The 15,525-nt window shown below is 48.7% G+C and overlaps 1 protein-coding gene across 4 annotated transcripts in view; it reads right to left on the reverse strand.

Moving 5' to 3' along the window:
* Positions 1-1,611: 1,611 nt before the first annotated feature.
* EGFLAM (EGF like, fibronectin type III and laminin G domains) overlaps positions 1,612-15,525 on the reverse strand; it is a 177,645-nt gene continuing 163,731 nt past the window's right edge. For all 4 annotated transcript variants that reach the window (XM_046001092.1, XM_046001091.1, XM_046001095.1 and 1 more), the window contains 4 exons: positions 13,103-13,246; positions 6,733-6,816; positions 3,610-3,713; positions 1,612-2,805 (listed from right to left, as the gene is read on the reverse strand). In XM_046001092.1, the coding sequence (XP_045857048.1) occupies positions 2,651-2,805; positions 3,610-3,713; positions 6,733-6,816; positions 13,103-13,246 (487 nt within the window). In that variant the 3' untranslated portion in view covers positions 1,612-2,650. The remainder of the gene's footprint in view (positions 2,806-3,609; positions 3,714-6,732; positions 6,817-13,102; positions 13,247-15,525) is intronic.

The raw sequence follows: 15,525 nt of genomic DNA on the forward strand, positions 1-15,525 counted from the left end.
CACAGAGCCAGCCCGAGCTCGCCTCAGCTCTCCTACCCCTGAATCCCAAGTCCTCTGCTTCAGAATGCCATTTGTACCCCCACAACCACCTCCCCTATAAATCCATCATGGATCTCCCGGATCTTGTCCACCACGAGGGGGAGAGAGCCCTGCTTCTGGCTGGGATGTACTCTCCATGTGCTCTGACTCTGAGCCCCCAGTGACCGCTCCTCTGGGGTCACCATACTCTGCTGACCTCTTGTCAGCAGGATCTCCCTGGCCCCCAGCCCACCACGGGGTCACCCCTCCTCACCCCTCTGCATCCCACCCACCGGGGGAAGGTGGCCCACAATTCTCATCAGCTTCAACACAGCCACCCCCTCACCCCAGGTCCCGGTTCCCGAGTCATCGCATTTCTGTCCAGAAAACACCTGCAGGGAACAGCAGCTCTTCCACAACTCAACTCTCCTGGCTTGGGCTCAGCTACATATTTGGCTAAAATCGCAACGTTTTCTTTGTTTGGGTTTTTTGTTTTTGTTTTTGTTTTTTGGTGGCTGGAGGCAGTGGATTCAGACTGAGCTACGAAAGCAGCCCCGCTCTATCTTGGGAAGCACAGATCCCAGCAGCCTCCAAGGAAGGGGTGTGGAGGTGAGGGTGCTTGGGAGATGGCAAAACCCGCTTTCTAAGACATCGTGACACAAAACCTGATCGATGCCCTGAAGGGGACAGAGAAGACAGACATGTTGGATTAAGGAATGAGGAAACAGCACAAAAGAATCGTGCAAAGACATCAAAGTCCATGAAGAGTTCAAGACACCGTGTAGGTTAGAGATTGAAGGATACAGGAATACATATAACAATATGACAATTCTGTTTTCTAAGCTGAATGCTAGTGGGAAGACTTTGTGATTAACTGAACTGGATAACAAAACAAACAAAAAAGACAGCAAACACCGCACTTTCTCCCACGAGCCTTTCCTGCAAACTGCACTCCCCAGCTGACACCCGGCAGAGCAAAGGAATTACCAGGACGGCCTCTGTTAGGATCACCATCCTTATGACCATCGTTGCTGTGGTTCCTCCTCTGGGAGGGAGGATCTTGGTCATCAGAGGTCCCAGAGGCAGGAGGTAGAAGGCTGAAGCACGAGTTTCAACCCGTCTCTGGCTTACTTGTTCATTCTTCAGAATTCTCAAAGTGCTTAGCACGGTGCTTCGCCCAAAGCTCAAAGTCTTCGCTGAACACAGGCTGCACACACCAGACTTGAGTCATGACGGACTAATTATAGGCTCTTCCGTGACTGGGATCTGATTTCCCTCCTCTTCGGGGACAGTGTTCAGCTCACCTTTCCCTTAGTAAGTCCCGTCCTGGGGCCCTGCCAGTGAGCCAGCTGTCTGTAGGGTCACCGCGGAGGGCTCGGAGCCAGCAGCCCGCTTCCTGGGTTCTTGCCCAGACGCTCAGACCACGTTGAGGACACCCCTGCCCCAGAACGGCCTCAGAACCACCAACTGTGAGACTCCACTCACACGGATCGTGTCTAGAGCTCCTAATTGTATCGGTGTCCACCTGTGGACACGGCTTCTGCAAGCATCAGTAACCCCTCCCCCAAACGAATAAAAGACTGGACGCATGAGTTCTAGCCTTCTTCATCTCCTTTATTTAGGTTCACTACAGACGTTCCCCCTCTCTTAAAACAAGAAAGACAGTGGCCCCCCACTCTGTAACCCACGTGCCTGCTGATCTGCTTTTTTTGGAAGCTTCACGTTCATCTCCTTGAGCCATCCACATTTACTGCAAGAGAAGAGTCAGCTTCCCCAAGCTGCTCCCGCAAGATTACTACCCCACTCTGACCGATGCCACGGGGGGCCCAAACAAGTCTCTCTGGGGCGGGGGGATATCTTTAGGAAGTGTGCAAAGAATTCAGTGTTGTCCGCACAAACTTGCAAAAGTATACTGTGTGGATAATCTGTAGCTATAAAAATATACACATACAAAAAGACAGCTACAAAATCATGGTGCCCATTGTCTCCGACTTGCATTATAAAAAGTAGGGAGTTTCCCACTAAAAGTAAACTTCGGTGGAGGGCAGCATTATAACTGGGACTCCATGCCTAGGCTCCCCTCCTCCTGATTCTCATGGAATAGTCAGAGCACACTGACCCAGCCACTGAGAACTGGAAGGGATTAATCCTACTCACTCCAGGGCCACGGTGAGCAATTCAAAGTTCAAGGTCAAATAGTCATTCTGCTTTCAGTAAGAGTGTCATTAATCAGGAAAGGAGGGAAGTATTTTAATACTGCCCTATGGGTCTCTATTTTTTTTTCTTTCTTTTTATATGCACCATGAATCACACCACAGTCATTGAGCTACAGCAGAAGGCTCTGGAATTTGCATTGATGTGTGATCTCTGGCAGCCGCTACACATTCAATGGACAAAGTTCGACGCTTCCTATACAGAGGATTCTGTTGGGTTTGGCCCACAGAGTGTCTGCAGGAAAGGCCACACAGGGACTCCTGTCTTGGTTCTAGTCTCTCATCAGGGGGTACGTTCTCCTTGATGAGAAGACACACACCTGGTCCCCGTGCTGCCGTGGCTGGCATCAGGCAGGGTCTCAGGGCCCCGGGGATTCTCAGCACAGAAGGCTGTGTCCCTTGGGCAAGGCCAGCCGGTGTTACTTGGCTCCACAAGTGTTGATGTTTTTTCCATCCACGGCGTCTTCCACGAGGGAAACGTGGTAATCGGTGGACAGGGTGAAATGAGAAATGCAGCCCACGAGGCCTCGCATGTATTGCCGGTTAGTGTGCAGAGCGATTTCCTTCATCCCACCTGCCGGGAAGCAAGAGGGCGATGGGGTGAGCCAGAGAGGAGCAGGTCTCGCTAGGAAGTTGGAGCGTTTACTGACCAAGGTGTCCCTCGGCTGACAGGATGAGTGAGGGCTATGAGCGCCTCCAGCTGCTCAGCGCGGGGTATCCGTCTAACTAACAGTAACCCTTGAAGGAGCCGACGGACTTGTGTCAACCTGACAACAACCAGGAGCTATTAATACCCACCTCACGCGCGCCGCTGACCCGACGGACTCAGGTCAAGCCAAACAGGACCCGGTAAATTTTGAAATGTTGTGTGATGGCAACAGAACGTACCAGGTGCTTAAAGGTGATGTCATCTCAGCCCGAAGGAAACACACTGATACTAAAAGCTTTCAATTAAGTTCACTTTTAGGAAATATCATTGGGGTAGAGATCTATTTTCGTGTTTCTGTGTCTGCAGTAGCGGTTTCTCAACTATTTACAGAAGCACTACTCATTCTGATTGTGAGAGGGAGGAAGAAGGATCCTCCTTCCTCAGAGGGAATTCTCGGGGCTATATCGGGCAGGTTCTCGTTCTATAAACAAGAAAAGCACGGTTTTCCTGGTGGACCAGTCCAAAGCACAACAGCGTCCAAGTGCTTCCTGCCCCCTCAGCCATGAGTCAAAAGTTCAGAAAATAGAAGAACAGAACATCTGGCAAGCTTCCCAATTTCCAAGTGTTTGATCCAGTGACATGCACCTCTTTGGGGGAACCCCGCCATGACAAATGGCGGCCTAGCAAGAAGACTGGGGCGTAATTTAGGTTTGGTCAGAGGTCACTTACCCACATACAGAGCGCCATTGATGTTCAGCTGCCTCATCATGCCGGGTGATTTGCCTGTTCTGGCCCCATAGTCATCCACGGTTATCTTTCCGAATTGGCCATCCCTGTAGAAACCACCATTTTTGGAGCTTCATTCAATTTTTCATTCATTTCAGTAAAACTCTATTCAAGTCCATCTACTCTGTGCCAGGCACTAGGCTAAATGATGGAGGTGTAAAGAATGAGAGAAAAAAAAAAAAAACTCCTGGCCCTCAGGAGTTTAGGGTTTCCTGAGGCAAACAAAAAAATTCGAAGCGTACATGACAACACTGTGTCACGGCTCCACAGCAGAGGAAGGTCAGGATGCTGTGGAACGCAGGAGAAGGAGAGAGGGTCAGGGGAAGCTTCAGAGGAGACTCTGTCTGAGGTGAGCTTCGAAGGCTGGGGAGGTCAGGTGAAGGAGGAGGGTAACGCAAACACGAAGTGGCGATGCCAAAGAGAGAAAAGACAGGGCTAGTGCAGGTTGGGCATAGAGAATTCTGGAGGTGGGAGGAGAGTGGCCAGAAGCAGATGATGAAGAGCATTTCTCCTGAAGGGACCCAAAGAACAGAACCATAAGGGGAGGAGTGGTGGGGACGTGGGTACACATGGTGAGTTCGAACACTACTCTAAGCAAAATGGGAAGTCAATGAAGGAGTTTTTGTAAGTAGAGAGTATTACTCTGGGAGAGGACACAGAATGGCTGAGAAGTTGCTAAAGAACCCAGAGAGTCACCCAAAAGTGACTCTGGGGACAGTGGAGCGGAAGTGTTTATATGTGACAAGGGCTTTGCCATTTTCTAAGCTGGTTTCCAAAACTATCCAGTCCCAGGAACCTTCTTCAAAAAATCACCTCTGTTTGTACAGCTCTTGGGGGACTGTACCAACCCAGGCTGCACATTGTTTTTTTTTTTAGGAGTTCCTTACTGATCTTCTAATATTCTTATTTTATAGCAAACTGTTCTTGTTTCTTAGATCACTAGCCTCTCTTATCTCTCTGACAACAGTAATATGTTTTATTATTTTTTCATTCAAGTCTTTGTCTCCATCAAATTGCTTTGTTATGTTGACTTGTTCTGATATCTGTCTTTTACATCGGAGACTTTTTCAAATGCCTAGTGACTCCTGACACCCACTCCACAGTTAAGTAAAGAGATAAAGCACCGGGGTGTGCCTGGGGGGCTCAGTCGGTTAAGCATCCAACTCTTGATTTCGACTCAGGTCCTGATCTCAGGGTTGTGAGATTGAGTCCCACTAGAGGCTCTGCACTCAGCAGGGCGTCCATTGAGACTCACTCCCCCCCACCTCTGCCCCTCCTCCTACTTGTGTGCACACTCTCCCTCTAAAATAAAATCTTTAAAAAGGTAAACAAGTACTGCAAAGCAGATTGGAAGCTCTATGTGCAGGACGGGTTCTGCTGACTGGGTGGGGCTTCATAGTGCTGGGATCTGCTCAACCATTTTCCTGGGGGACACGTGAACTTTCTACTGTTTCTACTGCTGTGGGGATAGGCCTGACTCCCAGCATTCTGGAATCTCACTGGGGGGCAGAATTATGGGGTTATGGGGTTCTTAACATTCAACATGTGAGCTTGCACACAGTCCCCAGCTTCACACAGTGGCCCAGGATTTAGTATTTAGTTTATTATATAAATATATATTATATATATATAAATATATATATAATAACAATAAATTATTATTTATTATTAGTTTAGGCTGGCTAGTGCCACCAGCTCAGAACCTTGTTTCTCTTTCTCCAGGGAACTGCCTTTCATTATTTTCTGCTGGGTAGGGAAAGGGCAGTGTACCAGCTAGATGAGGTAGAAAAGGGGCTTGGGTTCTAACTCCTCAGGTAAATTTAAGTAAAGTTTTAAAAACCAATCTTCCCATTTTTAGATCCTCTTTCACCTTCCAGAAGTTCCTGGCTCTACCCTTTTTTGGGGAGACCCAATAATATAAACCTGGCTGGCCAGGCCTCACGTCTTGGTAGCAACTCTTCTAGTAATGAGCTGTAGAGAGAATTCTGTTCTGCCTCACCCCTGAAGACCGTACACCACCTCCCCACTTCCGATAGGCTTTTTGGAATCTCATAACTGAATGCCATGATGGGCAATGCCCCCAACAGCTTGCATTGCCTGATCTGCCTTTCCCACCCCACCCCCACCATTACTCAAAAAAATTCCATTCCCCCCCACTTTATTTCATCTAAGAATTTTTCATTTTTTTATATCTCTGAAATGAGGCTATTATGTCTTATAATTGGTGGCATCTTAGGTTTGAAAATAACATGGTATCAACTTCTAAGGTAGTAAGTGATGGACAGGAGAGTGAGGTTACTCTGACCACAGCCTAAACGTGAGCTGAGGTGGAAACTGACCACAGTAGCCCCATGGTTCCCCAGCCTCACTCCCGACCTCCCCCGCGGGTCCCCCGGGAAGGGCTATGGCAAATGCTCAGGGAACCTGAACCACAGACTCTATTCAGCTCAGTTCCTGGAACCTTCCTCTAATATGGCAGGACTGACATTTTCTTACAGAGCTAAGTTTGGGCCTGCTCTTTGGTTTCTCAGAATATACTGTTAAGAATATGGACAGAGGTAGTAAAACTAATTTTAAAGGAATGATTCACCTGAAGTTAATCAGAAGTCAGGGTAGTGACCGCTGTGAGCGGGGAGATGTGTAATTGGGGCAGGGCACACACAGCCTCTAAAGCTCAGGTAACATGATGTCAAAAAAAAAAAAAAAAAAGTGGGCAGTTGCCTACACAGTGAGATTTGAAGCATTCCTCCAAGTCCACAGGCCCTGAAATCTTATTCCACTAGAGACCTAGGTCTCAGGAGAAAGCTCTTCCAGTTGAGCCATCAGAAAGTTCTTTCTCTGGAAGGTCTCTGTTGAGCACAGACTTGGGAGCTCAGGCTCTCTGGCCTGTCAATGTTAGGGAAAAGCAAGGGGGAAGTTAGGAACAACGGCCCAAATGACCCAGGACAGAAGCAGCAGGATGCCAGGCAAGGTTGGGGACCAGGACTTTGGGGCCACAGGGACGTGGACAGGACATCCACCTCTTGGTGAGCTCCAGCTCCGTCTCCCCCTGTGGTGGGGACTCACCTGACAGCCTTGACGCGGTGCCACTGGCCATCACTGAAGGAGCCATTGACGATGATGGACGCCACGCCACTGCCCAGGTTATAGCTAATGGCATGAGAGAAGAAGCAGACAGACAGAATCAAGTGAAGTACAGACAGACAGGCAACCACGAACGATTCTCATTGCAAAAATTCCTTGGAACTCGGAGTGTACTTTCCTTAATACAAAACAAAACAATGTTATAAAAAGCATTAGGTTTCCAGGGTACGCCATGAATGATCCAAAAAATATATATATATATGTTTTCTTTAAAGTCACATTGCAGTAAAATACATGTAACATTAAAATTTACCACTTGAACCGTTTTCAAGGGTCAGTTAGGTAGTGTTGAGCACGTTCACACTGCTGTCCAAAAACTCATTTTATCTCGCAAAACTGAAGCTCTACAGCCCTGAAATTACAACTCCTCATCCACCTTTCCTCGGCCTCAGGCAATCACCATTCTGCTTTCTGTCTTTGTGACTTTGACTATTCTGGATACCTCACGTAAGTAGAATCATGCAGTGTTTGTCTCTTGGTAAATGGCCTCTTTCATTGAGCACAAGGTCCTCAAGGTGTCTGTTGGCTGGTTTGTTGTGGCCTCATGTACAGAAGGGTCAGTCCTACAGTACCAGGAGCAAGAAGGGCTTCATCATTTGCAACGTGTTGTCCTCAGTCAAACACCGTCTCCTCAAAAACCTCAGAATGTGACCTTATTTAGAAAGAGTGTCTTTGTAGATGTAATTAGTTAAGATGAAGTCATCCTGGGTTAGGGCGGCCTTAAATCCAATATGCCCTCATAAAAGGGGAAATTTTTGGACACAGAGACATGTAGGGAAGAAGGCCACGTGAAGATGCAGGCGGAGATCGGAATGGGGCATCTAAGAGCCAAGAAATACCCAGAGTTGCCAGCAGCCACCACAGCCCGGGAGAAAGGGAAAGAACATTCTTCCTTAGACCCCCCTGAAGGAACCATGCCTGCCAACACCCGTGTGTCAGACTTCTCTCCTCCCGAACTGTGAGTGAATACATTTCTATTGTTTTCAATCAACTGTCACCCAATTTGTGATAATTTGTTACGGCAGCGCTCAGAAACTAATACACGCATTTTCACTTTCTGAAAAACAAAACAGAACATGGCAGATGGGCTGAGCCCGGAATATATCAGGAGGATCTGCCTAAAATCCTGAAGCTAATGGATGGGACTTAATTCTTATCTGCTCCTCCCTCCCCATTTTACTCGGATAGCAGGCCCACTCAGTAGCTTTGTATTTTCTATTTCGGTTTCCAGATGCTCTCATACCCTACGGGTCTCGGAAGACATGCATGTATTGTTTACCAGAGAGAAATATCCCTCTTAGTCCACTGCTCATTTAATAATTCTAGTTTAATTCAATTCAACAAATATTTCGTGAGTGACTACTCCAGGCTGGGCACTGGGCCAACCGCCTAGACCTCCCCTTGATAATGTAATAAAGCCTAATATAATCACGCTTTTCAAAGAAAATGTGTTCCACCGTGGCACCTCTCTCCTCAGCTTATATAAGAGGACATGTCTCTCTGTGACTTCAAATAGGAATATTTGAAGAAATAGGAATGTTGAAGGGAAACCTGGTTTAGTTACTGAGTTCTGAGAGCAGAGCAAGAAGAGAAAGCACTTGGCTTTCCCCAGGGAAAGCACGATGGGTCCTTTCTGTCATCTCGGAGGCTCCAAGGAGTCCCCCAGCCCATTGACACTGAACCAAGCATGCAATTTGGGTGACCTGGCAAGCTAGGAGACACAGCTGTCACTCTGATCCTGAGAACTTTATGGCTTCCTAATGAATTTTCCCACATCCAGTGTCTCCTTGTAAGAAGCAGCATGGATGGGGTGCCGGGTGGCTCAGTGGGTTAAAGCCTCTGCCTTTGGTTCATGTCATGATCCCAGAGTCCTGGGATCGAGCCCTGCATTGGGCTCTCTGCTCAGCAGGGAGCCTGCTTCCCCCTCTCTGTGTCTCTGCCTGCCTCTCTGCCTGCTTGTGATCTCTGTCAAAGAAAGAAAGAAAGAAAGAAAGCGAAAGAAAGAAAGAAAGAAAGAAAGAAAGAAAGAAAGAAAGAAAATCTTAAAAAAAAAAGGGCAGTGTGGAGGTGGGATTTTCAGGTTTCATTACTTAATGGTCAAATAACTCTTTGAAAAAATGAATGAGGATGAAGCAAGGCAGAGAGCCGGTTGGCAGACACTGAGCCGAATCACCAAGGGTGGCTTTAATTAATGAAAGGCAGCGCAAGGTAACAGAAAGAGTGTGGGCACTTGGATTGGACAAGCCTGCCTTGATTCCAGGTCTTGACAAGGACCTGCTCTGTGACCTTGGCTGTTTGCCAGATCACTCTGAGACTATTTCCTCATCTGTGAAATGGTGGTAATAATACCTTCCCTAAAGGGCTGTAGGAAATATTACATAAAAGAGCCTGGCTCACAGTAAGAGCCAAACAATAACCCCACCACCCCCAAAACACAGTCCTTAATGCAGCTCATATTCAAGGTTGACAATATGTCTGGAGGAACCAGTAGTAGGGAGAAAGTTGCCACCAAGAGTTAAAGGCATCAAGCCTCTCTGGAAGAGTAGTCATGTGTGAGAGTGAACCAACAGGCTGTAAATATGTAACGAAAAAGGTCATGAACACCCAGATCTCAGAATCAAGGTGACTTGGGGATAATCTCAGGGACACTAGACTGGAACGTGATTGTAATCCAGTGAATGGAAACCTTTCCGCTGTTTGGACAAAAGACGGGTATTCTTCTGTTCTCCAACCTGATAATGCTCCTGTTCAAGCAAAGAGCCAGAACGTGCTCAAAGGAGTCAACACTGAACTTAGCAGCCAGGACCGCAGCCCCCAGTGTGTGTGTGTGTGGGGGGGGTGCAGCTCAGCTGTCCTCTCAATGGCCTGACGCTCCCAACACCGCGGCATGTTGTTGGACCTTCCAACCAGCCTCCTGCTTCCCCAGACTCCCTGTCACCCTACAGAATCTCTTTGGTCTTGTTTTAATTTTTGTTTTTTTTACAATATTGAAAGACCAAGAATAGTGGTTACCTGCTTTGGGAGATGGCATGGGGGAACCTGCTGGGGTGTGGGAAATGTTCTCTATCTTGTTCTGGGTGGTGGTTTCACAGGTGTCTGCATGTTTAAAATTTTTCCAAAGTTACCAAGCTGTACACCTAACATTTGTGCACTTCATGGAAGTTCTACCTCAGTTTAAAAAGAAAAGGCAGAAACAGACGAATGAATGAATGCACGGATGAGTGCATGTCGGCTTCTCTATCAACGGCTTGTGAATATGGTTAGCAGGACTTGGTTATTCTGATCCAAATTGGCCTGCTCAGCTCGCAGTGCTGGGAAGCTATGGGGCTGAGCACCAAGGTGGGGGCCCGGGAGAGCCACCAGGTGGGGACTTTTGGAAACCATGTGGCTGCCTCCATGTGGTGACCGCCCCCAGCCCTTAGCCACACCCCCTTTGAACTGCAGCACTGGGCATTTTGCTAACGTCAGATCTCTTCCTTCTCCCTGTTGCTTGAAAATGTTATCAAGGTCACATGGAAATAGCGGGAAAGCTGGTCCAGCAGACAGTTTTCACAAACCTCTTCATTGGCCTTTATGCCCCACACACAATCATAAAACCTAATGAAGCAAAAACCACCCAAAACCATACTCTTGGCTGACCACCTTGACTCCTTTTGTTCTACTAAATCTTGTATACAGAAACTCAGAAAACATTTGCTCCAAGATTACAATTTTAATAATCAGCACCACCGACATCGAGATAGGCCAGACCCTGCACTAAGCCCTGCCCATGAATTAACCCATTCAGTCCTCATGACTGTTTGCTTCGGGCTTTTACAGGGAGGCAGGGTAACTTGCCCGAGGTCACGAGGCCATGGGAATGGCTCATGTCTGACTCTAAGCCCAGGCGGTTGACCATTTCAGACCCTGCTTCTTAGGGTGCAGTTCCTGATCATTTCCAATCGGATTCTGATACCCCCGAGGCCCTGGGCCATCAGAATCTCTGGGGTGGTCCCAGGATCCACCTCTGAGAACAGCCACGTCCCTCCCCCTCCCGGCTGACTCTCTGTACACGGACATTTTCAAACCACTGGCTGGCACTTGAATTCCTTTCCGTGCCCAACCTCCCGCAACACTTCCTACATCCGAGCTGGGTGAATGGCTGTGAGAAGTGCCTGCTCAGAGGAAGGAAGGTAGCAGAGGCAGCGAGACTGCAGCTCCCGGCCCAGGGACGGGTGGGCACAGACGACTGCCTGGGTTGGGGGGGTTGGGGGGAGCCAGCATCCTCCGCACAGAACACAGCCACCACTCCAGGTTAAAACAAACACACCAGGCCCATGGGCAGAATCCTGAGGGAGAACTGGTAACAGAAGAAAAATGTCTGCGATGCAGGGGGGCTATCAGAGGGTGTCCCTGGGATGTGGGAAGCGGGGGCTGGCCAGCTGTGAGAGCCCAGAGCCGGTGGGAGGTGCGGGGCGGGCCTGAGCGCAGTTCCCCTGTCTGGGGTCGGTGGTTTCAGGCGGGGAAGCTGGGCCTCCCACCCACGGCTGAGCTACTGTTTCAGTTCCCCTTTCTGGGCACAATCAAGTACTTGAGGCCTTGGTGAGGTTAACCACAGGAAAACCACAAGAAAATGGCTTCACGGCAGCCAGCCTGAAACTGGGGTGTGAAGAGCTCTGTGTTTGACCTCAGGGCCAAGGGGGGAAAGGAGCCGCGACGGGGAGAGTGCTCCCACCCGCCAGCCGGCCAGCCCGGAGCCTTCAACCACACACTCTCTCACAAGTCCCCGACCATCACAGAATCGCAACCCCCAGCCCACTCCTCTGTTTAGGGGCAAATGTGATGTTGCACAAGCGACATTTCCTGTCAAAAGTGGCTCAGTGGGTTAAAGCCTCTGCCTTCAGCTCAGGTCATGATCCCAGAGTCCTGGGATTGAGCCCCACATCGGGCTCTCTGCTCAGCGGGGAGCCTGCTTCCTCCTCTCTCCTCTCTCTGCTGGCCTCTCTGCCTACTTGTGATCTCTGTCAAATAAGTAAATAAAATCTTTAAAAAAAATGCCTTTTATTCAAACGGAAAAGACTTAACATTATTCTACTCAGGCTGTCAGTAATCCCTGTGCATGAGCCACAGCAGCCCCAGAGTTAAATCTTCATCTCCCCCTCAGGTCAGTCATCTTTGTTTTGATTCCAACTGATCCCATATCATTTAGTGAATTTGTGCTGGTCACCAGAGGGGGAATTAAAAGAAGGAAAAGCCGGAGAAATTCCTATCCCCACAGAGAGCAGACAGACGATCTAGAAACCAGGCAGGGGTTTCGAACCTTAGTGGACACAGAATCACTGGGAGAAACATCTAAAACAGACGGCTGGGCCCCACCCCTAGAGTTGTTACAAGTTTCCGGGGGTCCCTAATGCTGCTGGTCCAGAGACCACGCTTTGGGAATCCTGGGTCTAGACAAGTTATTTCTAACCTCAAATGAGGATGTACAATCACAGTCTCTAAAGAAACTTTCTCACATCACACAAGCCAGTGCCTGCCCTGAGGAAACCCGGCTCCCACCCCCTGTGGTGGGGAGAAGTGGTCCAGGTAATCTTTTAGCTGCTTCTCAAAAGGATCTGTTTGACAAATTTAAGAACAGTCTCAAGTCACTCAAAAGAGGTAAGAACTTCTGGGACTGCCTTATCAGTATCACCCCAGAAGCAGTCACAAAAATCCAAATGTTGGGTTGGTCCACAGACAGGTGAATCTGGCTTTGCAGGGGGAGATGGGAAGGCAGGCGGTCTCTTTCCCGAGGCTGCACAGCTAATTGGGAACAGACTCAGAATTTACAGGCAGGTCTCTTGACCTTAGCTGGTCACATCTGTCTGAGCCGGTTTAAGCTCACATCCATGCTCAGCGCTACCAAAGCCCTCTTTCTACTACCTCCTAATTTGCAAGTGGGGAGCATATGGCCTAGAACAGGGGTCCAAAAATGCTGTGTCAAGAGCCACATGATAAATATTTTAGGCTTTGCCCTATAATCCCTACTGAAACTACTCAAGTGTGCCTCCGTAGCATGAAAGTAATCAGATAATATATAAGTGAATGAGTACGGCAGAATTCCAACGGAACTCCATTTACAAAAATGGGTGATGGGCTGGATTTGGCCCTCAGGCTAAAATTTGCTCACTGACGCACTAGAAGGTAGATGCTGGAAAGCAACACCAAAAGCCTTGCAGAAGCTTGGACCTTCAGGTCCATTCCGGCATACTGGGTGCTGGCTTACTTTGGCATCACTCTGTTTGGCATGATCAGCCCTGAGGGGTTAGGTTACCTGAACACCAGGGCTCCATCTCGAAGGCCCAAGGAAATGAAGTCCCTGGTGGGTCTCATGGGGCTGTCTCCCCTCCACAACAACAGACCATCCTTGGCAGTTGTCTTAAACCTCATGAACGCATTTGATCTTGATCCGGATACCCTGGAGAAAATGCAGAAATAATTGCAACAGTTCAACCAGTCTCCACCAACGGCCATTCTTGAATAGGCCCAGTTTTGTCTGTCAGCCCCGGGGAGCCAGGGGTAAGGGTAAGCTGGCATTTCTGACACGTACTACCAGGAAATTACAAATGGCGGCATCACCACCACAGGCCACACGATGGACCTACAATTCTGCATCACTCAATCTCCAGCCGTGTCTTCTGTCCCTGTGGTGAAACTCCACGAGAGGCCATTTTATGAGTTACAGATTAGCTAGACTCTGGCCAAAGCTGGCATCGAGGTGTACCTCCAATACATCCCTCAATCTTCCCTCTTTCCTGTCCCCCCCTTCAAGGGGCCTTGGAATACTGCTTCCCATTCCCCAACAGAAAGTGAGTTTCTTAATTGCCAAGAGGTTCAAGTTGGCAGCTCTCTGGGCCATGATCATGGCTATGGATGGCCCGTTCTGGCAGTGACTGTCCTTGAGGGGAGTGACGGGACAGGGGGACGAGTGTCAGACAAGGAACGTGGCACGATAGGATAATGGCCTTGAGAGCTGCTGGAGCGGAGACAGGGTGGAGAGGAACAGGAAGCTGAGAGGAATGGAGCGGGGCTCAGACGGGTCAGCTCCTGGCCCTACAGGCATGGCTGGGGGTAGGATCACAGGCTTATGGGTTCTTACCAATTCCTGGGAACAGACTAGTTCAGAAATCTAGTCTCACTAAGGGGACCAGGGTTTCATCTGATATAAGGAGAAGGGCAAGCATGAGATCTTTAAATAAAAGGTGAGCTAAGAGTAAACATAATTCAGTATTGTGCCTAACGTGGCACTACTGGGAAAGTCTCCTTTTCTGTTTCCCTATCCCTCGCACCGTCCCTCTCTGACACACCTACCCACTCAAAGGCTACACAGCGTGTTCAGTACAGACCCTCCTCATCTTACTGTGGAGTTACACTCGGATAGACCCATCATAAATTATAAATATCCTCGGTCCAAGTGCTTTTAATACACCTCACCTACTGAACATCATAGCTCAGCCCAGCTACCTTAAATGTCTCAGAACACTTCCATTAACCTACCCTAGAGCAGAATCAACTACAACGAAGCCTGTTTTCTAGTGAAGTGTTGACCACCTCAGGTAACTTACTGGATACCACACGGAAAGTGAATACCAGAAGAGCTGGATGGAAACAGAGCGGTTGGAAGCACATGGGCTGCTCACGCTCGTGATGGTGTGGTTACATGGGTGGCCACTGCCCCCACCCAGCTCTGTGAGAGAGAACCCTATCACACATCATAGCCTGGGAGAAGATCGCAATTCAAATTTCAAAGTATACTTTCGGTGGAATGTACATTCCTTCGGCACCATTGTGAAGCTGAAGTCCAACACCATAATGTGGGGACTCTCTACCCTGAACAATGGGGGGACACTTGTCTGGCTTCTCAGAGCCTGACCTAGACAGGAAGAAATCAACTTTGCCTTCCTCGTGCAGGGCTTCAGAGTGAAGCGCGGAGAAGCAGGGTCCACAATGGTGACTTTGCCACCAGGCCCAGTGCAGAGAATCCAGCCCTGGCCCCCCTCCCTACAGACCTCTTTTTCCCCATCTTTTACTCTGGGCTCCTTCCTCCCCTCACTTGCTTTGGATACACTGACCAGTGTAAGCCAATCATAATGGTTCCATTTCTCTTGCGGTGATTGGTTTAGCGGTGGGCACATGACCAATACTGTCCACTGAGATAGAGGAAATTTATCTGAAGGAGTCTAGGAAAATTCTTTTTCTTTAAAAAAGAGTTGCATGAAAAAAATTTTTTACTTCCACTGGATATTGGCGTGATGTGTAGCCATTCCATGAGTGTCTTATGGACAGCTGTCGTAACCAGAGAGGGAGTGCCCCTGGAGACTATCCTGATGATAACAAGGCAGAAAGATGGAAGAGATGTAGGTCTTTGATGATAGAGTTGAATCTCTGAATCAATCAGTCCAGGAACCAGTCTAAGTCTGGACTGCTTGTTACGTGATCTAATGAACGTCCTTCATGCTAAAGACATCAGAGCTGAGTTTTCTGTTACTTGCAGCCGAAGGCATCCGACGAACACAAACCCTTATCCCGACTTTTACTTGCAGCACGTGGACGTGCACACACGCACGTGTACGCAATTGTTTTGGTTTGGAGCCCTGCACCCCCTACTCTCACCAAACCCCTCTACTCCCCAAAACCACATTGTGCCTTGTACTAAGCCCCAGGGAGCTGAAGATGTGTGCCCTTTTTACAAGGCCT

Source organism: Meles meles, chromosome 3, assembly GCF_922984935.1.
Source record: "Meles meles chromosome 3, mMelMel3.1 paternal haplotype, whole genome shotgun sequence".
NCBI lineage: Eukaryota > Metazoa > Chordata > Mammalia > Carnivora > Mustelidae > Meles > Meles meles.